Source organism: Montipora capricornis, chromosome 3 (genome assembly GCF_036669925.1).
Source record: "Montipora capricornis isolate CH-2021 chromosome 3, ASM3666992v2, whole genome shotgun sequence".
NCBI classification, from domain to species: domain Eukaryota; kingdom Metazoa; phylum Cnidaria; class Anthozoa; order Scleractinia; family Acroporidae; genus Montipora; species Montipora capricornis.
This window is the reverse complement of record NC_090885.1, coordinates 73,676,781-73,699,280: the sequence shown is the minus strand read 5'-3', so window position 1 is coordinate 73,699,280 and position 22,500 is coordinate 73,676,781. Positions and strand designations below refer to the sequence as shown.

At 39.0% G+C, this 22,500-nt stretch overlaps 1 protein-coding gene across 2 annotated transcripts in view; it reads left to right on the top strand.

Moving 5' to 3' along the window:
* The window catches only part of LOC138044050 (uncharacterized), a 32,199-nt gene extending 16,644 nt beyond the window's left edge, over positions 1-15,555 (top strand). Inside the window, exons 13-26 of one of the 2 annotated variants that reach the window (XM_068890652.1) lie at positions 890-965; positions 1,149-1,204; positions 3,643-3,829; positions 4,091-4,201; positions 4,971-5,180; positions 6,209-6,292; positions 7,761-7,933; positions 8,321-8,529; positions 9,845-10,106; positions 10,380-10,510; positions 11,510-11,940; positions 12,736-13,938; positions 14,247-14,557; positions 14,852-15,555. In XM_068890652.1, the coding sequence (XP_068746753.1) occupies positions 890-965; positions 1,149-1,204; positions 3,643-3,829; positions 4,091-4,201; positions 4,971-5,180; positions 6,209-6,292; positions 7,761-7,933; positions 8,321-8,529; positions 9,845-10,106; positions 10,380-10,510; positions 11,510-11,940; positions 12,736-13,938; positions 14,247-14,557; positions 14,852-14,897 (3,490 nt within the window). In that variant the 3' untranslated portion in view covers positions 14,898-15,555. The remainder of the gene's footprint in view (positions 1-889; positions 966-1,148; positions 1,205-3,642; positions 3,830-4,090; positions 4,202-4,970; positions 5,181-6,208; positions 6,293-7,760; positions 7,934-8,320; positions 8,530-9,844; positions 10,107-10,379; positions 10,511-11,509; positions 11,941-12,735; positions 13,939-14,246; positions 14,558-14,851) is intronic. The other variant, XM_068890653.1, reaches the window with a different exon arrangement.
* The last annotated feature ends 6,945 nt before the right edge of the window (positions 15,556-22,500 follow it).

Genomic DNA, 22,500 nt, shown 5'->3' with positions numbered 1-22,500 from the left:
TTGCAACCAATGGGTCGGGAAAACCAAGGTCAATATGCATGGAGGGACAGCGGATAAATGGAAGCTGAGCAAAGCAAAGAGCAAACAAGCAAAGGGTCCACTAATTAGTAGGGCACAGAGAACCACTGGGGTGGAGCTGTCCAGCTTGAGAACAAAGATTGATAAAATGAAGCTGCACAGATTTGTAAGTACGGTGCGTAGAGGGAGCCAAACCCTGGGCCATCAGGGCAAGGCAGTCCTGTTCTAGGCTTGGTAAGTTAACCTCTCCCACAAGTGAGGTGGGATGACTCTAGGTTGGTGATTGGCATGCAGAGCCAGGCGATGAAAGGCCTGCCAATTAAAACTTGAGAAGGCATCAGGGATCTTGTTGTCAGAACCAGCAACTTGCTGAGCAGTAAAAATGAAATTACGCTTTAGCGGCTGTCATCAGAAGTCAATGGAGGAGATGCATAACATCAGGGACTGTAGAAGTATGAGAGTTTAAAATGTACACCACGGATTCATTGTCACAGCGGAAAAGTACAACTTGTCTGAATCCAATTCATCCAGGAGCCTTTGATTTTAAAGCAAAGCTCTAACATATAAAGCAAGTCTACGTTAGGAGTAAAGAAATGAGTTCCCCCCTCTACTGCTGTTCCTACAGGTGGAAACCACTTGTTTTTTGGTATTGGCTGGCATTAATATTGACTAGGGCTGGCTGCATGTGCTCTCATGTTATAATCCACTATGGTGCATAAAGCAATTAGGTCTGTGGTTTTTGTTCTAATAGAATAAAATTGTTTTTGTTGTTTCCAAATTTCCTCTAGTATGGTGCGAAGTGCGCTGTAAGATTTAGTAATGCAATGAAAAAAAATCATTGGCTTGACCTCTTGTCAATTATTTTAAACAGGATTTGTAGTGATCTGATACTGCTTGGGTCTAGGAGTGGGGAAATGTTTGTTGACAGGACTTTCTTGCTTTTCCAGGTAAATATTTGTGTTTTTTACTAATGTGTATTCTTTTGACAAGGAAAATAAAGTTATTGTCTGGCATTGGAGGCAGAGTGCAATTTCTGTGACTATTAGAAGCAAATGATTGAGAAAACAGTTTAAGTGTTGTTGCATTTCTGAATGAGTTCATTTAGATAGCTTGATTTGCAATTTTTTTAGGAAGCTCTACAAAAGAACATTCAGCTATCAGCGGATGCAGTTTCAGCAATGCTCTTGTAAGTTTTTTTGCTTGTTAGTTTTAGTGTCTTAGTGAAGGTTCCATCACCAAGCAGATAACCTTCTTTTTGGCTGTATTTTGTCTTCGTGGTCTTCTTAACACAGAATCCACTTTATCCATCCAGGTGAACTACATCTTGTAGAGGAGACTAACCGCATTCCCAGGGTCTCTCTTCTCTGCATCCATTGTCGTTGGGAAAAGACCCTGGTTCACGCTGGTCACGTGGCACTCGTCGACAAACATTCGCCCACTAGGGTAGTGTTTTCGTTATATTTTGATCCCGCAACTGGGCGAAAGAGTATTCGTTTGACAAGCCCTTTTTTAAATAAGTAATCTTTGTCTTACAATTAAAGTATCAAAAAGGTCAAAAGAGCGGATGTTATATTCTCAAAGAAGATGAATTCCCACAAAAACCTAACCTAAATACAAGAGCTTTTGTGATCGACAAGACAACTTCAATGTCGAGTGGCGATTGACATTCACAAAAAAATTTGGTTTTGTTTGTAGCTATAGTTGCTTCTACAGAACAAACACTAACATAAAAGAATACACCAAACACTACGTTTGCTATCTTAACGGCATCGACAATTTACACGAAGTTGTTTAAATTTAAATATCATAAGTCGAAACTGTCAACTTGCTGTAGCTGTACATGATTGCAACTTTAGAAATCACGTTGCTTAACATTCGAAAGAAAAACGAAAATCAAAGAACAAAATAAAATACCTTCACATGTTAATACAGTTTGATTTCGTGATTTGAGGTCGATACGTGACATGAGAACTTGAATAACAACACACCGGCTGATCCCAGAACCTGTTTGTTTCCCATGGATAAACGTTTCGCTTGTTTTCTTGCACAACAAATTCTTCTTTCCTTTAAAATTGTCGCAAACTATTAGCATTCTTCATAGATCCGGACCTTCACACGGATGAAAACTTGAATAACGCTAGGATATTTTCTGTGGCGTCTGATTGATTTGACCACAACTTTTTGCCCTTCACGTGGAATTCCATATGTTAAAATACTGCTGTCAAACGTTTTGTTTGTTGATGGTCATCTGGCCACAAAATCAATTGCGTCCTGATTCCCTTCTCTGCAATGTCGACAAGGCCTACATTGCCACCTGTTCCCTAAAACACATTTGGTGAACCTTCCTGATTCTGGCAGACACGTGACCAGCGACAATGGATGCAGAGAACAGAGACCCTGGGAACGAGGTTGGAGGTAGACTACAACATCAAGAACTTAGTACCCTACTCTTTGTGAACAGTGAGAGGGTTCTTTAAGGCCTTACTGTGTTAAGTCATGATAGAGTGCCCAGGGTTTGCCCATGGTTGAAAGTTGAACCATTGGCAGATGTATGTACAGTGGGACTCCTCTAAACCAGACACCCTTGGGACCAGAGGAAATGTCCGGTTTAGAGGGGTGTCCGCTGTACTTGAGGTTTTATCCATAAGGCAGTTTTATGCCGCATATTGTATTGTCTGACTGTAAGTACCAGTGCATGGTACATAATAAAGCATCTCAGTAAAGGAACAAACAACATGGATAACAAGAAAGCTTTGAAATGTCATTTTATTTTAGTTTAAAAAAAATTCAGTGTAACACACAGTAATATAATGACCATCAACTGTGTCAATATTAACTCCAGCGCTTTCACCACTCACTTGAAAGCCTTTTGAGTATCGTTCCTCTTCAGACAAACCAGCTATTTCAACTTTCAAGTCGGTAGTGTCAAGTTCTTTTGCAAATTGGACCTGAACTTGATATGTTCTTGGCCTGTGCATTGCAAAACCATTGCCACACAAATTCTTTCAGGTTATCACATTTGCAGGAGTTGTGGAAACGCTTCTTGCTGGGCTTGTTCTTTTTTTCCAAACTCGGCCTTGGTTGACATTTTTATTTAAAATTATCACCTACAGTTGATTTACGGCTTAGCGCCATCAGTGTTGGTTTAGGCACTTATTCTGCATATTTGATCAACTCAGTTGTCTCTAGCGATAACTCGATTCTTTGACGTTTCACTGGTCTCTCGGGCAGAGTAATGTTTGCTACTTCGTGTGTTTTTGCAAGTGATATCACACACAACAGGACAGTCTATTAACCTGACACCCATTGTTGTCACTCATTCAACCCAACAACAGTGACATGATTGCTGGCTTTTGAATTTTTGCTTCAGTTCCAATAGAGCAATAAGTTATTTTTGGATATGCGTTTCTCACTTCTGCGGTCAGTCTTTGTGTTATTGGGATTTCACACCTGCATGATTTCAATGAAATGTGTGGCAGTCACCTTAAAGCTTTCACATCTGGTTTAATGCGGTCAATTTCTTTGTCAGTGAGTGATTACGAACTGAAAAACGGACAATTTGTAAGACACTTTCTTTTTCAGAAATCTTGCATGTCTCATGTCGATGATCTGTTTATTTTGCAGCTTTTTATACCAAACAAATCACTGGGAAAAAATCATGCATATCTTGCCATCCGTCGCAGAGAAAATACCTATTGAGATCTTAAACCCTTTAGTAATGACTGCCTCACAGAGAGTTGACTGGGTTGAAATGATCATTACAGCACTTTCTATGATCCCGGCTGAAAAGTTAATGGCATTAGGAACTGATGTAAGTGTTTAACAGTATTATTTTTGTGGCAAGGTGTTTATAGCATTACAAAATATTTAAATAAAACAAGTTGAGATGGCAGGCATTAGATAACAGTCGGTTGTAGGTGTCTGGTGTGTAATTTGAAGTGACAATTTTCCAATTACTTAAGTTCTGGCTGATTGTGGTTTTCACATTGTAGTCTCTGGTTTTTTACAATGCAGCACTGTAGATGCGATTGGTTGCACATTTAACTGCCTTACTGTATGACTTGTTCAACAGGTGTGGAACAGGTTTCTTTCAAACTGCTGTCAAGTTCATAGTGACAATGTATCTATTGCCAAGAGAATTTACGCTTTAATGCAACAGAATGAAATTCCATTATTGCCTGAGGTATGAACTTGGTGATATACGTGATATTTTAGTTGTGTGAAGACTGAGATCAATGCTTTGTCCAGTTAACCTCAGTAACTAAAACAGTTCTGTGGAAACTGTCATTTGTAATGTAGTCTACACCCTTCGATTTGTAATAAATTAATTTTACAGAAAGGATGCTGCCCAAGAAAATTTTCCGGAAGCCCTTCCGGCTCCTAACATTAAAAGTTAGTAGCCCGAGTCATTTGTTCAACAGCCCAGAATTAAATAATTAACCTAGCATGTTTCCTTTGTCGCGTAACTTTCCGCAAATTAACGGGCGTGCGCAAAATGAACATGGACGTAGAATTTCCATATTTGGGAATCACATTGCGACCCAGTTTCCGTGTGCTACCAGGAGTTAATGCAAAGAATGCCCTTAGCAATATTGATCACGTTTAAAAGTTGAAGAGTCGTTTATCTGTGAAATTTGCTCAGCTGCCGTACGTTCTCTCCAACCATGTCGCTCTTTTCATCCCTTAATCTCCAGCTGGGATCAAATTTATAAGAAAGTGAGGCTGAATCACCTTGTGATAAATGAGACGCCAGTTCGGGCTACTCGTTTATTTGGTTGCCCGCCCTCGCAAATAAAGCACCCCGGGCGACCGTTAGGCAGCAGCCTTGTACAGTCTGTGAAAGTTAACTTTTTGCACTTTATAATACTTTTTCCCCTTTGTAATGTAAGAAAAGAGAGATGAAAATTGCCTTTTGGACTGACCTTGTTTCATTGCTGTTTCTTCCCAAATAGGCTGCTAATGATTATTTGGCTCATCTTAGCAAGAACAACAGCACAGCTGCATTTGAGCTATTCATTGAAATTAGTGAAGGGACACAAGTCTTTGAACAACCTCAGATTCTGGAGTGTGGTCTTAATGCTCTTTCAGTTGCCCTTAACAATGATAACTTAGGTGCTGATATGTTGCGAGTTGTTCACTTCATGTTGGAGTGCGAGATTAAGGTTGGTGCATGGTATAGTTGGGCTCGTGATCTCAATTTGAGATATCACATTGATCGATTTTGCCACTCAATAATAATGTTAAGATGGGAAAAAATGCAATGTGAAATGAACACAAAGAAAAGGAGCACGTAGCAAGGAAGCCGAAAGAGAAAGTGGAAGGCTTTTAGTATTTCAATTCAGATTTTGAGTATTTGTAGTTTTTTAACTTTTAACGTAAAGTACTGCACCTCACTATGGAATGATATGAAAATACTTTGGAACCCCGCTATAACAAAGTGCCACGGTACGGAAAAGAAAATGCTCGTTATATAACGAAGATCCTGTTATAACGAATTATCTGGTTATTAGCAAAAATATTCGTTATAGTAATACCAATTACCAAAAATTCAATACTGTACATAGAAAACATTATTTTTATTCATTTGACACTGCAAGGAAAACGTCTAAGCACGCTGAAGCGTAAATTCTCAACTGTAATAGCACAGTACACGTATTTGTCAACCGGAATAAAGCAAGCTGTGATTCCTTCTCAAATCTCTCGTTTTTACTGACTGCTGCGAGGGACAGGACAAATTATTTGTTATTGACCACTTGCACAAAACCCATAATACACCTCTTTAACCCCCCAAAAATTTGCATAGGCATTGTTTTTGATTTCCCTCAGGACATCGTCATGAACTTGCAAACAATGATTCTGCAAATTTTTTGGGGGGTAAAAGAGGTGTATTATGGGATTGTGCAAGTAGTGAATAGCGGAGTAAATTGTGCGTTGGGATCGTCAAAATCAATTCGTTATAGCGGGGTTCGTTATAGCAGGATTCCACTGTATTTAGCAGAGCAAGAAACTAAGATGTGTGCTTTGCTCAACGTAGTTAAGGATATCCAGTTGGTCACCACGTTAAGAGTGAGTGAACATTATCAATCAGACTGACAACACTTAATCCTATTGGGAGTAGAATTATGTGACATATTGTAGAGCTTCAGAAAGGTTGGCATGTTGCATTCGTGTACAATTTTCTCTTCTTTAGCCTGTTGACAGTGTTCTACAGGCAGGTGTGGAACATCTCGACAAAGAGGAGAATTACAAAGGGGTGTATCAGTTTTTCAAGCAGGTGAAAACATTTCATTGATCCCGTTTCTTTTGTTTCTCTGATGTTTAGCTGTTAGACAACACTGTCATATATTATTTTCATAACATTAATAACTTTTTTTTATCGTTATTAATGTTATTAACAGTTATTGTTGAATGTGACCATTGGTTATTTCAATACAGAAGGCGGCGTGGTCCAGTGGTTTAGGGCGTTAGGTTTGCATGCGGTTTAGATTTGTTTCCAGTTGTCCTGGATTCAACTCCACCACGCTTTGTAAATAGCCAACTGGCTTCCAACTGGCTGCCTCCTGCCATTTCGGTTCTTAATCATGTTTCAAGCTACTTCACAGGCCCCCAGACAACACTGTCATATATTATTTTCATAACAATAATAAAACTTTTTTTATCGTCAACAGTTATTGCTGAATGCCACTAGGAAGTGAATGTGGCCATTGGTTATTTCAATACAGAAGGCGGCCTTGTCCAGCGGTTAGGGCGTTAGGTTTGCATGCGGTTGCGCCGGGTTCAAATCCTTTTCTAACCTCTGGTTTGGATTTGTTTCCAGTTGTCCTGGATTCAACTCCACCCGGCACGCTTTGTAAGTAGCCAACTGGCTGCCTCCTGCCATTTGGGTTCTTAATCATGTTTCTGTTAAGTTTGAACTGCTTCTTTTTGATTGTTAAAAGGGGCCTGGGGGCCTGTGAAGTAGCTTGATTGCTATGCGCACTTCCATTATAAACAAAGCATTTACATTTTTTACATTTTTGCAATACAACAATCTAATTTAGAATACAGTTTTGGATGTATTGTGAAGCATTTGATATCCTTAGGTGTTAATGGGACTAATATAACCGGTAACACATTGGTTGTAAGAATACTTCAAGTCGTTAAAATTAATGGTCTTGCACCAACGTACCTAGAGGAGCTCGTGAAGAGGAGACCCATCAAAAGAACTAGCCGATGGCAATAATGATTTGGTGATCCCGCCATCAAGCATAAGTCCTGTAAAGGAAGATCAGTGGGCTATCGGGGACCTTAACTATCGAATACTTCACGAAAAGAACTGAAAACATGCTCGAACATCAACACTTCAAAGTACATAATGCACATTTCTGATTTTTATTTTTTAAATATTTGGTGCATGAGATCACTTTAGAAGTGTATACATTTATCTCTTTTTCTTTTCTACACATTTTCTATTTTATCCTTGTCGATATCTTTATTTCTGTATATTTTTTTCTCAAGTTGTGAAGCGCTATAGAGTAATATATATCACACTATACAAATTAATAATAATTATTATTATTATTATTATTACTTCTTCTTCATAGGGACATGCTAGTTAAAATTAAATTTTGTTCTAGTTGCATATTAATCCAGAGCTGCTTCTAAAATTAAGTCAATTTTCTTCCTGAAGGGTCGAGCCAAGGAATAAACTAAGCTTTGTTTGGAAAAGTATTTTGATCTTTGTGTTGTCCCTTTTATTCCAGCTTGAAGCAGCGGCGATTGTACCTCCATTTCTAGTGTACAAGGCAATCATTTCTTCATTAGAAAAATGGGAGGAAAACCCAACTGCTTCGTCTGAACCCTATGTCAGCATGCGAAGGGCCTATCCTGGTGGTCAGCTATCAGAAGCTGACACCAAGAAGGAAGTTGTTGACAGGTAGTTTAAGTTCAATCCAATCAACTTAAGCAGTGAGTGGATGGTTCCAGAATAATATAGACCGAATGCATAAATGGCGGTCAAAAAAATATTCTTTTGTTTATATGCTAATTAGACTCACCAGCCTCGCTCTCAAGGAATATTTCTTTTGTATTTTGTCAATGCAAACGAGGCTAGTGAGGCTAATTAGCACATAAACAAAATAATATTTTTTTGGCCGCCATTTATGCATTCGGTCTATTGATGTGTTCCGTCGGAACATTCTGTTACAGTAAACTGGGAAAATCAACCTTTTAGGGAATATTGTTTTAGTGTCTTCTTCTCCAGTACCTGTTCTAATAGATGCCATGTACGTGTAGATGATGGCATCCCACTTTTTTTTTACAGTGAAAAGAGGCAAAAGCATGGAAAACAGGTGTGCCAATACTTCTTTAAACCAAAGGGCTGTTTCAATGGTGAGAAGTGCCGGTTTTTGCACCCAGAGGTTCCCAAACACTCAGTTGCGTCATCTCAAGATAGCATTCTCCCTCGGCCAAGTCACAGTTACATGGCACCTGGTGTGCAGAAGGTGCAAGACTCTAGCCATGTTTCTGAAGGTACCTGAATTTGTTACAATACCTTGAAGGTTTTCAAAAGCTACGGGCTGTACCGTGCATTATTGTCCGTGTTACTGATGATAAAGAGTGTCCACACAACTCATTGAAAGGCATAGTCTAGAGGCTACTTGCAGATTTTGGATAACATGAAGCAAAAGTAGACATTTGTCACCAGAAGTGTGTAATATGATTGCTTGTTTCGTGATTGTTCATTTGCACTTAAAAACTAAGCCCTGGGCCCGGTTGTTCAAAGGCCGATTAACGCTAATCCCAGATTGACAATTAACCAAGGAGTTTTTTTCTCTACTCCCAAATGCTGTTCAACGCTGATTTTCGGCAAAACTTTACATTAGAAGAAGTCAATCTTGAAAAGCAAAAATAAGCAAAAGAAACTTTCACCAAAAAGTTGAAAACGTGAAACAAAAGTTTACGCTAATCCTGGATTAAGTTAATCGGCTTTTGAACAACCGGGCCCTGGTGTGCTTCTTGCATGTTACAGCTTTCACTGCATCCGTTTCTGGGCTTTTACAGCTTGAATAAGTGTTTCCAGCCATGAATGGTACCACATTACTCGTAAATGATTTTTTTTTTTGTTATTAAATAGTTGCAAAGCAGCTCGGATTCCTCATCCATGTCCATGATTGCAACAGTTCGAGTAACTCGAGGCAACAGTAATTTCTCCCCAAGGAGCTTGGTTACCTATTTTTCTTCACATTCCAGTTAAATTATTTTTTTAGTGATGTTGGGAAAATAAGGAAGTGTTTTAAATCCTGATTCTTTCCAGATAAAGCTAGAAACTTGAAGCTTTAAAAAGCTGTATCTTTAAAGCACTTTGTACACATATTGCACCCATCTTGGGGCCTTTATGTACGGCGCGTTTTAGTGTCAAAATTCTAACATTTATTTGCAAGTCAAGCAATCAATTTTGCTATTCACACCTTCAGTTTGGAAATTCAACCATTCAAATATTCATTTCGGTATTTCAAACCTTCAATTCAATTGAATATTTGAATTGTCAAATTGAAAGTTCGAAAATTAAAGGTAGGAATAGAACTACTGACGATTGGAATTGCCAAATTGAGGGTTTAAATTTCCAAATTGAAGGTTTGAATTGCCGAACTGAATGTTTGAATTTCCAAACTGAAGGTTGGAATTGCCGAAATGAGGCTTTGAATTGCATTTTTGAACGTTGACACTAACAATGCGCCGTATCTATGATCCTACGGTAAATTGATTACTTTTGTGTTATTGTTGAGTAAGAAACTGGCCACACAGAGTGCTCTGACAAACTGATCTCATTACTGTACTACAACAGGGAGGGCTACTTCGAGTGCTCAACCTCCAACCATCAGTGCACCGTCAAATCCATTCATTGCTCAAGCTCCTGGTGCCCAGGCAACTTTCAGTGGAGTACCTCCTGTTGCCAGTCAAGTTCCTCAGCCATTGGAGTGTAATCAGACAAATTTACCTTTTGTGTCTCATAAGGCCAGCGATTCCTCTGCACATTTTACTGCGAACACAAATGCACAAACTACCCGGGAACAACCACCTGTAAGACTGGATTCTGCCATTGTGAGGTAAGTCCTTTTGACACAGTGGAGAGCTTAATGGTACAATGGAAAAAGTTCTGACTTGAATGGGACTCAAATAGATGATTGTGCAGTACTTTGTTCTGTACCCACGGCTATGCCCACTTAGCTACTGTATTAACTTATTCAGGCTTTTAGCTGAAAGGCAACTTTTACTGGCCAACATGTGGCTAATGCAATATTTTTTAAGAAGTGTGAATGTATGACATTTCCCTGATACTAATTTGGACATTTTCCTCCCAATCCATGCCCAATCACTAGGACTTCTCAGAAGCAAGGAATCTGCTGGTACTTTGTCTCTCCACGGGGTTGTCGAAAGGGTGACAGCTGTAAGTTCATCCATCATACAACTACAGTGCCCATGCAGACAAACCCCAACCCTCCCTTACCTGGTAAGTGTATGTCTAGCTATTTATGTCGAATGGCTGTGTAAAAGTAACTAGGAAGAAAAGCCCTTCGCATTACTTGCCGTGGCTCTGTTTGGATCTACAATAAGTGGCAAAAGTGGTTGGGACGCTTATGCCAGGATGGGCCTGAAAACCTCTCAGTTGCAACAAACTGAACACAACTGTCAAATTCCACTAAAAGCTTCAAAATAGACTTCAGACTTTAGTAATAATATTCTTGTCTGTTAGGTATTAAATATGGCATGAACTATCGAGGTTGATTCATCTGAACATGGCAGGAAGGAATGAGTACAATTCAAATCATCCTCAAATCACTACGGCTAAGCTTTTTTTAGGTAAAGGGAACTGTTTAAGGACGGTGCCTACTATTGTTATTGCGCATACGTTCTGCGCACTTCGACATACTCGGATTTCCTGTCGGCGGTGCTTATTAATACAGGGATATTTTTGCGCGGTTTAAGACTATGCGGAGAAAGCAGAACTCAGCAAGTGCTCTTGGTATCCAAAAAGAAAATTGGGGGTAACCATACAGTTTTCAGAGATAATTAAGCTTGAATTTGGCAAAGAACGCCATACATAACTTTGTATTTTAAAGCTTTTTACAAAATTGTTGATTAATTGTCTTCGAAAAATACGTGGTTACCTAAAATTTTCTTTTTGGATTTCAATAACACTTGTTAAGATCTGCTTTCGTGCATATTCAGGAACCCGCGCAAAAATACCTTTGAATTAGTAGGCACCGTCCTTAAAGAAGAAACTACCGGTACTCTTTCAAGAACAAGCAAATTATCCTACAAAGTACAATTATTCTTTGCCAAGTTCGTATGGGAGGGATTGCTTGGATAAATTAGGTGTATTGTCTGTGCCATTCTTTGGGGAGGAAAGCTCTTGACTCTTAGGAGCCGTACTACAAGGGTAAGATTTGGAGCAAAACCAATGATGTGGCACTGTTTTCAAAGAACTGTGTTGATTTACTTTTTGCAGAGGTTTCATCAGTTGGTAGTAGTGGTTTAGCAGCACCTGGCACCCATGTAGGCACTCCTTTTGTGTTGAGAGGTCCACACTCATTGCCTACCCGTACTGTTGGAAGCACTTTATTTGGGAATGTCAGCTCTCAACAGCACACTGCTTTTTTGGCTGGACCTGTTTCTTCAGTCCCACAAAGGCCTTTTAAGACGCCCTCATTGGGTTCTCATAATTTCCAACTGGCAAGTACAAATGCTTTTGGAGGTAAAAATCCATTTTCACCTACCCAGGCTGGAAGAACGCGCAGCATAGATGGTTTTGGTGAGCCCAAAGTTGTGGAGGAAAAGCGTCAAGCACATTCAGCACCCATTGTACCGCAGATGGTGGGGGAAAGTTACTTCCATTTTCCTTCGAAGAGTCATCTTCAGTTTTACTTACCACGTCTTAAGGTAGAGATTTTTATGGGCCATTTTGAACAAGATTTGAGCTCTTTTTCATTGCAATGCCAAGTAGTCATTTTATCAAATAAAACTGGTTTCATCTAATGACACTGCACTGTGGGTAGGTATGAAATCAAGTGAAACTGTGTTGCCTCGCAGTTATGAGTGCAGTTTACTATTGCGTTGAGAAGCCTGAACAATTTCAGGACTTAAAGGGGTTTGAGCCCGTGACTTCGCGATACTAGTGCTACTCTCTAACCAACTGAGCTATGAAGCCACTGAGGTTGGGAGCTGGTTATTTCTTGGTTCACATGTTCCTGTGATAACTGAATTAATGAACGAAATGATGCATTTCATAAATGTATCATTTCGTTTATTAATTCACTTATCATGGGAACATGTGACCTTAGTAATAACCCGCTACCAATGTCAGTGGTTTCATGGCTCAGTTGGTTTGAGCATCGCACCAGTATCGCGACGCCACAGGTTCAAACCCCGTTAAAGTCCTGACATTTTTAGGCTTCTCGACGCAATAGTAAATTGCACTTGAAACTTTGAGGCAACACCCTTTCACTTGATTTCATGGTTTCATCTACCTTTGAATAAGTTCGTTAAATTAGGTCAGGAATTTTGCAGTAAACAGTGTTTCAACAGAAAGTTAATGTTGGTAACTGTTTAAAAACAAAAACTCTTAAAGTACATCACAAACAGAATGTGATTGTTAACATTTCTTAAATCCAGATTTCATGTGTTAGCATTCTGTTTGTAGCCAGGTATCTTTATAGAAGACTCCTCTAATTGCAGCATGCAAGTCAGAACAAGAGCTGGCAGGACCATGGACAGATTTACATCGATATGAAGAATGAAGACGTGGAACTCGACTCTTCAGTGCTGAGAGCCTTTTACCAAGCGTTTGAAGAGTACTCGTCAGACACCATTGGTGACAGTTTTGACAAATTTGCTTCCAAGGTTCAATTTTGTTTCGAGAAGGAGGGATTGGCTAGTGTTGATCCTGAGGGCAGTCCGAGTTCCTTTTTGGATGTTAATGATAAGTACTTTTTTGGTCAGTTGGGTGTGGCACTGATGTACTATTGTTACCAAAAGAAGTCATATTCTCAAGGGTATAATGTGCTTCATGTCCTTCATAACTTTAGTATAAATTACTCTTTGTATACTGGCGAATTCGGAAGTCAGCAGAGGCCTTTGACAACAACTGAAGTATCGTTGACTGCTGCTGATATTTGTTTGCATCTTGATACCCCCGCTTATTCAAGTGCCCTAGAGGTTCTTCGGGGAACAAATTATGCACTACCAGCTGAAAACAGTGGGGCAGTTCTATCACCTGAAGAAGCTGGATGGAGAAGACGTGTCATGCAGACAATGTGTCAGAGCTTTATTAAAGATCACAAGTTTGATGTTGTTTATGAACTGCTATCTGAAGTTGGAGATATCGATGTATTTGGAAGAAGGGAACTGAAGGATCTGTATAATGAACTCCTTGTCAGTTTGATTGACAACAGAGAACTTGATGTTGCTGGAGAAGTTCTAAAGTCAATGGAGACACAACGTATATCAAGAGACCGGGAAACTGTACGAGCCTTTGTGAATGGTTTTGGAGAGGCTGGTCGTATGGTTCAAGCCAAACAGCACTTTATCAGTGGCTGCCTCTCAGGTGTTTACCCCACCTCCTTTAATGAAGATGATCCCTGGACTGTTGTCATTGGGACCAGTTTCTCAGCCTTTGAAAGCCAGTTGTATATTGAAAATCACTTGCTTCTTCTATATCATCACATTGAAGAACTTGCTGTTAAGTCAGGCAATGATGTACTAGATGAAAACTATTACAAACAATTGAAAGTTATTGTTGAGTCTGACGAGGTGGCAAGTTCCAGACACAAGTACATGAAACCAGATGAAATCATTCGCTGTGTACGGGAAATGCTTTGTACTGTCTTAGCAGATGACTTCAACCCTCCTCTTTCATGTCAACCTCAAAGTAATGATCAGGTAAAGGCTTCAATGCTTTTGTTGTTTATTTGTTACATTCCTTTTCACGTCACTCCAGTTCATGTACTCATTCTGAGTTGCCTCAGCCTTTGAGCATGACTAATTTTCAGTTGCCATCACAGTGCCCAAATTCATTGCTTTTTGCCTGATACTGGTTGTAAAAAAGTGGAACAACCAAAGAAACGGAAGCGATTTTTCTGTAATTTTATTACCTGGTTGTTAGTCTTTGTGCTACAGTGTAGGCCCATCGAAGATGATACTGAAGGATCGTAGAGTGTCGCTTCAATCACCAATTGTGCTTTCCACAGGAATCAACAGTGGATGTCCTCAGTTTGAAAAGATGGTTTTGTGCAAATGCCGCTTCTGGTCGCTCCAAGCGTGCTGCTTTTCCATTTTCAACTTTGGCAAGCAACACGGTAAACATGCATCCCTACCTGCAACCAGGTATGACAACAACATGTAATGTAGGGACCTCAAACACTCAGGGAGCCAGTCGTCAAGTTTGTTTTGCATCAAGCGAGGGTATAGGCCCAGGGCAAGGTCAACTGCAACCTCGAAATTTAAGAATGACCAACCGTTGTGGGCAACGTGGCAGGAATCGGCCTATTTCTTCCAACAGGTATGATTAACAAGCCTTTAAAACATATGGTACCTGGGTTGGGATCTATTTTAGACTTTCCGGTCAACATGACAAGATATGTCCAGCCTTTTTTGTGGTTAGTATTAAAACTGTGCATCTTGGTTTCTGATTAAGGTGGAAAAGTTTCTTATATCCTACCAAAAGGCTATTAAAGGTTAACAGTTACTATTGACCCTTTCAAGGGAATAAATACATGTGAGACTACTGTTTTCAATCTCTTATTTTGGGTGGGATTTATGACCTGGCGACTGTATATTGCATTTTTACTTCCAGGGCAATGTTGGGCAGAGGGCGTACAAAATCGTTCAAGAATGCTTAGTCAAAGAACGCTTCCATTTTACTAATTGCATTGACAATGGACAAAGAAAAGCAGTTGATATGGCACCTTGAAACTGAATCATGGGGCGTTGGATTGCTTATGTACTCGCATGTGAATTTAGTTGCAGTGGGAGTTTGAGGTGAACCATGTGGCTTAACCAGTTGTTTCCGTTACCATGAACTTCATGCACTATAGCAAGGATTTTGCAATGAGAGGATGTTAGATTTGACCATACGTGTCATCACTTTGTGACGTTTGCATTTGGACTTTCATCTTTCCTTGCAGTATGAAGAGGTGGATTATTTTATTGTGATCAGGAGGCCATTGGCCGTAAATTTTCAATCAGTCGTGTTTTTGAGATGAATCTCCACCGCCTTGGGTAATTTCTTGGTGGTTGTCCATTTAGCCAGCTGTCTTTCGGTGCCTTAACTTGAGATATACATGCCATGTATTATTACCCATCTTGGACTTGGGACACTTTCATAATGTAGTTCTGTGACTACAAGTGCACAAAGCTTTGTAAATTCTTATTATATCCGTTATTTTACTTAAGCTGCAATTTGTTGGTTGTAACGAGATGATTACAATACGTTTTAACGAAAATGGTTAGTAAGACTGAGGTCGTTGACTGATTTCATTAAATTCTTGTTCATATAAATTTGATTCTTAAACGTTTTTATGGTAAAACTATTATTTTATTTTAGGGAATGAAGGAGTCAGTTTTCAAAAAGCAGATTTTTGACCCCCATTTTGGCTTTCATAGTGGGCAACAAAAATTAATGGGAAAGCCTGTTTATGCTGAAGTTCTCTCTCGATAATAAAGTAGAGGTATTTTGGGGATTTGTTCATGGGTTATTTTGGTATTTTGGAAGTTAGATCGTTTGTTTGCATCTTAGAACTGTTCATGTGTTAATTGAAGATGGGACATTAGAGATTTCATTATGCTCTGATGTGTCTAATGCTATGCCACATGATTGGTCCCCTAGTTCAGATGTACTGCATCTTTCAAGACCATATATAGTACGGCAAGGTTGGTTGGATTCATTTGGTTTAAGGAAAAGATGAAAAAAGGTGCCAGTCACCACTTACCTCATGTCAAAAATCCAGTTGTAGAGTTGAAGAAAAATTTCAACCTTTTCTGGTATGCAAAAATATCCAAAACTAAATACGATGCTTTTATAACCGACCAACAGAGTATTTACTGAAAGCCGTGTTTCCAAGCAGCTATGTTCAGTGGCAGGTTAAGCTTTGGTGGGGTGAGCCAGTTGGCCGTGACACTGGCTCTCTGTTCCATCACGTGGTGTTCCATCATGTAGTACACTGGTTTTATGGTTATGATCATCTGCCTGGTTAAGTTTGTAGACGCATTTTTGAGAGATTATTTTTACCTATCTCAGTAGCATTCTGCGGTAACAAGTCTGTGTTTGCTTCTTGGAACCTAGAAGTGGTGGTGGCATGACGATGTGTCTGGTTTGTCCTGTGATGGCGTTGGAACTTCTCTAGTGGTCTGTATCTGTTGGCATAGTTGTCCTTCTCGTGATGCAGATGTTTTGGTTTGGCTGCCTCAATGAGTTAGGTTGTGGTTTAATGGCCTCACTCCACGAGGTATTGTCAGGTCGAGGGGTTTTAGTTCATTTTCTTGGTGGCTTTTTATCCTATGTGACCCATCATCCTGCAAGGGTGGAAAGATTAAACAAGTGTTTATGCAGTGGTCTTCTGCTGTGTCCCATTGGAGGGCCCATATTCCACTAACAGAACTCATCCTTATCTGGGACTTCTTTATTGCAAACTTTTCAGGAAAAAGGTTTTTGCAACGAATATTGTTTTCAAGGAAGGTGCAGGGAAGGCAAATAAAGAAAATTCCTGTAGATTTATTCATTACATGACCATGCAAGATGTTGTGATCACTCTAAAACCACTAAAGATTTGTTTACATTTCCTTGGTTGGTGATAGTGGTCTTACTTCAAAGCGTCATGGTCAATTCCACAGTGTCTGGAGTATATGAATAATTTCATATATTCTATCATTCATTCTGGAATAACATATAAATTTAGCTAAGCCTAAAAGCAAAGCCCCTGTTTCTAACCCCAGAAAGCAATACAGTGTATATGGAGATAATTATGCTTCTGCATAAAGTACAAATTTAATCGTCATTAGGGTATACAGTTTACAGTGATTAAACACCTTTGAGCTGACAGAAGTAAACAAGCAAGCCTTGCAAACAATAACCAACAATTTTAATCAACAACTAAAGTGAAATTACACGAAGAGTAATCTCTTTCACAACATTTTCCGTTTGACTGATAATCTTGACACCCTCTGCCTCAGTTTAAAACGACAGCAAAAATCTTAGTTACTTATTAAAAAGTCAAGCTAAAGAGTAGTAAATTCGCTTACTCGACTGCAATTTCACAGGCAAACAAAGCAGCTAACGACTGGACATCCATTTCGCACACAATGCCTGAAATATGCCAAATCTGTCAACGTGGAATTTCAAACGTTTCTGGCCTTCGTTTTTTTAGCGAGTTTACAAAATATGTAAGGCAGCGAGGCATGCATCAAGAAGGAAAGCATTACCTGAAAGCCAACCGTTGTAAATTAATGTTTTGTCTCTCGCTCTGTTTCTCTCAGGTTTACGGTGTTCTTCATTGAAAGTTGATTTTCTTCTCCTTCCATGGCTTCTCTCGAGGCTTTCTTCGCTCAAGTTTTTCAAACTTTGCCGCCTATTCTGTCGTGCTTTTCCTGCTCTTTATCCCGTTGCTGTTCACTAATATGATTTCGCGGCTTGCCAAATGTAACGCCGCCACGCGATTTCCCGCCAAGGAAAATTGTCCTAATACTCCCATCCCCAGAGGCTGTCCTGCCTCCCCATCTCCTCCCCACACTTCATAACCAAAATTTCTGGCATGGATAGCTTCCCCAAAAAATCTTCTCCATGGTGCTCTGCTGGTGTGCTTCACCTGCCTGAGCTCCGCTATAATCTTATGCCTTGGTCTTTAATTCATATATTGGCAAGGATTACAAATTAGTACCAAGAACAACGTTATGTGATCAGAAAATCTTCAACCTGTTTTGTTGCATTGTTGTTGTTGTTTTACTTAAGTTCTTTTGTTTTGTTTTGTTGTGTAATTTTATGGCAAATTGTTATTTTGCGAGTTATGCCATACAATTATTTTAAGTTCCTATTTGGGACATGGTGGGAGGAGACTTGATAAACTTGATTTTTGCTCACATAATAGTTTGTGTCTTAAGGGGTGTGTTTTGAATTTGTTCTCTTAACAAATCCGTGACCTCTACAGCACTGGATCTATTGAGCTCTCAGACTTGGTTTGAAAGACGGGCGCAACTGGACTTAAAACTGAAATATCAAATCTTAAAAAGAACTAATCCTACTTCTGATGATGCAAATCTTGGCAATCTAAAAATGGTTGTAAAGGACCTCATAGTATCTTCTTTTAAGCTGCTAACTGGTGACTCTTCACTTTTTCTCTTCACGTAAGGAATTTCTTGTTACAATTCTCAACTAATAGTTTTTAAAGCAGGAATTTTAATTTTCCTGTTTCTCAACAAATCTGTTTCTTCTAAGTTCTATAGTACCTTACATAACTGCTGGACTTTTATTGACAACTGGGGACATTAACTCCCTTGTGAACTTCCATTCCTGAGCGGTAATTAATATTTAGGTGGTGTAAAGTTGGCTGTCATGGCAAAAACTGTCGCTGAAACGTGCCCTCATTATCATTGCTAACGGATTTAAATTTGCTCAACACTGCAAATTGGATTAGAATTTACTTTGTGTGGGAAGTTTATCTGGCTGTTTATGGAAAATTTTGTACGGTATTGAAAGGTCTGTTTTCACATTACATGAACATGATGCTGACAGAAGGAAATGCGTTCTCTTTTGTTGTACTTATTGTTTTTAACTACTTCAGGCTGTTGCCAAGCTCATCTTGTAAAATTTAATGAAATGTTATGTTTCTGTGATCTCTGCTATCATTCCATGCTCCTGTCTGATTTGTCTAACCTTGGAATGTAACGAAATGTTTGCGTCTTTTGTCCAAATCATTTCTGTTATCTCGTCAAGCTACATAATCTAACTTTTACCTTGAGAATGCCAGGGTTGTCTGAAGTAGCCACTTCATGCTTTGTTGTCAGATCTAGCAACCCAGCTGCAATGTTGGTAAATGGAATCTAGCACATTCCCGATTTTTTCCGACCTGCTTATCAAACACGGCTAGTGTAACACGTAATGGCAATCCTTGTGATCCTTTCTACTCTTTTTGCGTGGGTTATATTTTTCATTTCCAAAGATCTATTCAAAAACTAGGAAATGAAAGAAACTCGAAAACGTCCAGTGATCAATGATTGAAATCAGGCAGTTATCCAATGTTTGGTCATGGACTGGAGACTACTGGCTTACCAAAAGAAACATTTTTAGTCTAAGTGTGATTTCGTTGAATTGTTTTAGCTGGAAATTGTTTCGTGTATACTGCTGAGACTGGTGTCAAGAGAGTGAATTCACCAAATTCTTGCCAGTTGAAGAAAACTACAGACAAAGCTGGTAATTTTAAACCTTTCCCAACTTAGTATATGTTTTGGGACTGTTGGTGTGCCTTTTCTGGCAAGAGTAACACGTTCCATTGTCAGCTACTCATGTTTTCAATCAGCTTTCACTCAAGAGCAGGATATCCAAAATTTTTAGGGGTCATTCTTGCCACTTGAAGCAATTTTTAAGATCTATGATGACTAGACACTCTCTGCCTTCTGTTCATCAATGCCCTTGGTGCCTTTGTAAAACTTGGCATCAACAGAAAGAAGCTGTGGTTTAATCTGTGTAACAAATGATATTAGATAAGAAGCCAATGACATTAGAGGCAGTGCTCAAAAATTTGCCTTCTACAGGACGTAGATAGTCAAATATTACTGCGGAAACTGAAACGGAAGGCAGTGAGCACCATAAAAAGAAAAGGTTCTTAATTTTGGTTACAATATCAAGAAACCACTTTCGTCTTTATCTCATTATAGTTTGTGAAGAACAGAAGGGCACTAACCCGGATTGTTCTGCAAACGACATCGGACATAACCACAGTCATTTTGCTCTCTAGATTTGGAGCACTCTGAATGTTTAACAAGTATCCAAAAATCGTCATTGGAAAAATTACACCTCAGGTTTAGTCGTTTAATGGGTTAACATATTTACCATCATTTTAATCTTGAGAAGTTCTTGCTGTCAGGAGCAGCACTTGGAAGTTTTCCAAGAATTCTAAAGTCATCACCCGAAAACGACACCTTCAAGACATTTGCCAGGTGCCAATATTGACACAGGCATCGATTTATTGGGACAAGTCGTTCATATGGCACTTCTAGACCAAAGACAAGGGTATTTGAGGACGTTCAGTATCCTTGATATTATGTTGAATGTTAGACTAATGGTATTTCCAGCACGTGAACAGTTAAAAGCGCTGTTGAGCTAAGATTTGGCAAGAAACACATCCTTGAAATGTTGACCTTGTGAAGAATCAGACACTTGGGGTTGCCAGTTCTGATTCAATCTGACAAAAGGGCGTATGCTTGAAACGTCAGCTTCCAAATCTTAACACGGTGGTCATTTGACCATTATGAACTAAGTTATGCCAAAGTTTTGTGTTTCGCTGCTCTTGTTATACCAACCTAATATCACACTGGGATAATTTAGACCTGTTTTTGTCGTGTATTTGAAACATGGTGACGAGGTTCAGTGGTTCCGTGCTCAACTTTAAAATGTTGTGGTTTAATGTCTACAGGAACAGGGCAAGGTCCTTTCTAAACATAAATCGATTAAAAGTGGATTTAAAGAAAGGTAATATTTAATAGTGCTAAACAGATTTTCGTTGAGATTTAATCAAATTTGTTTTAAAGGAATACTAGAAATCCTATCAAGTATTAGTCATGGTGGCAGGGAAAACCAGTGTACCAAGAGGAAACTTTTTCGGTCAAAGTAGAAAATCAAACTTAACACAATGTAACTCGGTGTTTGGGAAGTGGACCCGGGACATTGTGTGTTACATTTCTACCACCCACAGGACACCTTGAAAAGCTCAAATACTTCTTATTAATAGTAACATTTAAGAAAGATTAAATATAGGTTGTACTATAGTTCCTAACAATATAAATTATCAGTTTTATTATAATGTATGTGTTTCCTGCTAAAACTAGGTTCACTTGGAAGAATCCCTGTTGGGATGTAAGTGACAAGAACCTAAACTTTTGATTGTAGGAAGTTTGCATGCACCTGCTGCACTTAAGTCAATTCTAAATAACCTGCCCATGAAACCAATTTCATGTCCTGGGTAGTATTTTTTCCCTTCTCTTAAGTTATTATGGTATTGCGTATCTTTTTCAACCATCATGTAACCTGGCGATACATGTAATTTTCAAGAAGAACAATTCCTTCCTCTAAAGAAATTCTATGAGCTTTATATTGCTTCCTAAAGAGCCCTCGTGATGATCAGTTTTCTGAAGACACCACATCCTCTTCAGTCCTTTCACTATGTTCTGTCGTTCTTAATTTTGAACTTGAGCTTTTGAACTCTTCGAGAATTATACCAGACTACTTGGCAAACGTAACTTTTCAAACTTTTTTTTTGCATTTTATTAATGTATCTATTTTTGTAACTAACGACATACTTATTGGTGTCCCCAATTAGTTTGTTAAAAGCTAAATACCATGACAGTTGAGTTTATTGCTTCTACTACGGCTATCATTCATTGAAATTGTTTGCTTTGAAAGGTAACCAATAATTTGGAATAACTTGGATTTGTCAGGATGTTTGCAAAGCATGATTGTGGACCAGGGGGGATTCAGTGATCATTCTTCTTTCCAATCCTTATGTGGGAGATGGTCATTATCTTAAGTTTGCCTCAGCTGTTTTCCTTAGCGACCTTTTGCAAATTGATCACTTTAATGCTCTCAGCAAACTTATGGCCCTCCACTATTCGATGTAGTTTGCATCGTTTGGAACTTTTTCATGGTGGGTCATTTACTTCTGTACTCTCAAAAAGATTCACAAACATGTCGGAAATTTGAGGAGGAATCTTGAAAGCTTTTTGAACATTAAGCCTCTTCGTACAATTGGTGGAAAGGGCACTGCATGTCAGAGGAACGGTGAATTCTTTGACGGGAGCTTAACAAGTAGAGTAGTGGAAACAAAGGCAAATCTCGAGAAGAGGGATCCAAAACCTGGGGACCTTGGTGGAGATTTGACCTTTTAAGGCTTGATTACAAGATGAAGCAGTAGTTACCTTAATTTAGTCTTATCGGCCATTGGTTGATGGTTCACAAAATTACAGGTGAAATAAGGTACGCAAATTTTGAATAACATTGCAGGTATGTTTTTACTTTTAAAGTCAGAATTCTTGGAAGAGGCTTTTCAAGGATCACTTCCAAAGTGCATCAGAATGTTTCTTAAGTTGGAAGAAAATGCTTGTAAAAACGACGACGTTTCGATGTGAACCTAACGTCATTATCAATCAATTTGGTAACTGATGGGAAATGTATAAGTAGTAAATAAAGTATTAGATCAATCACTGATAAAGTTGATTTAAATGAAGAGTTAATCACAA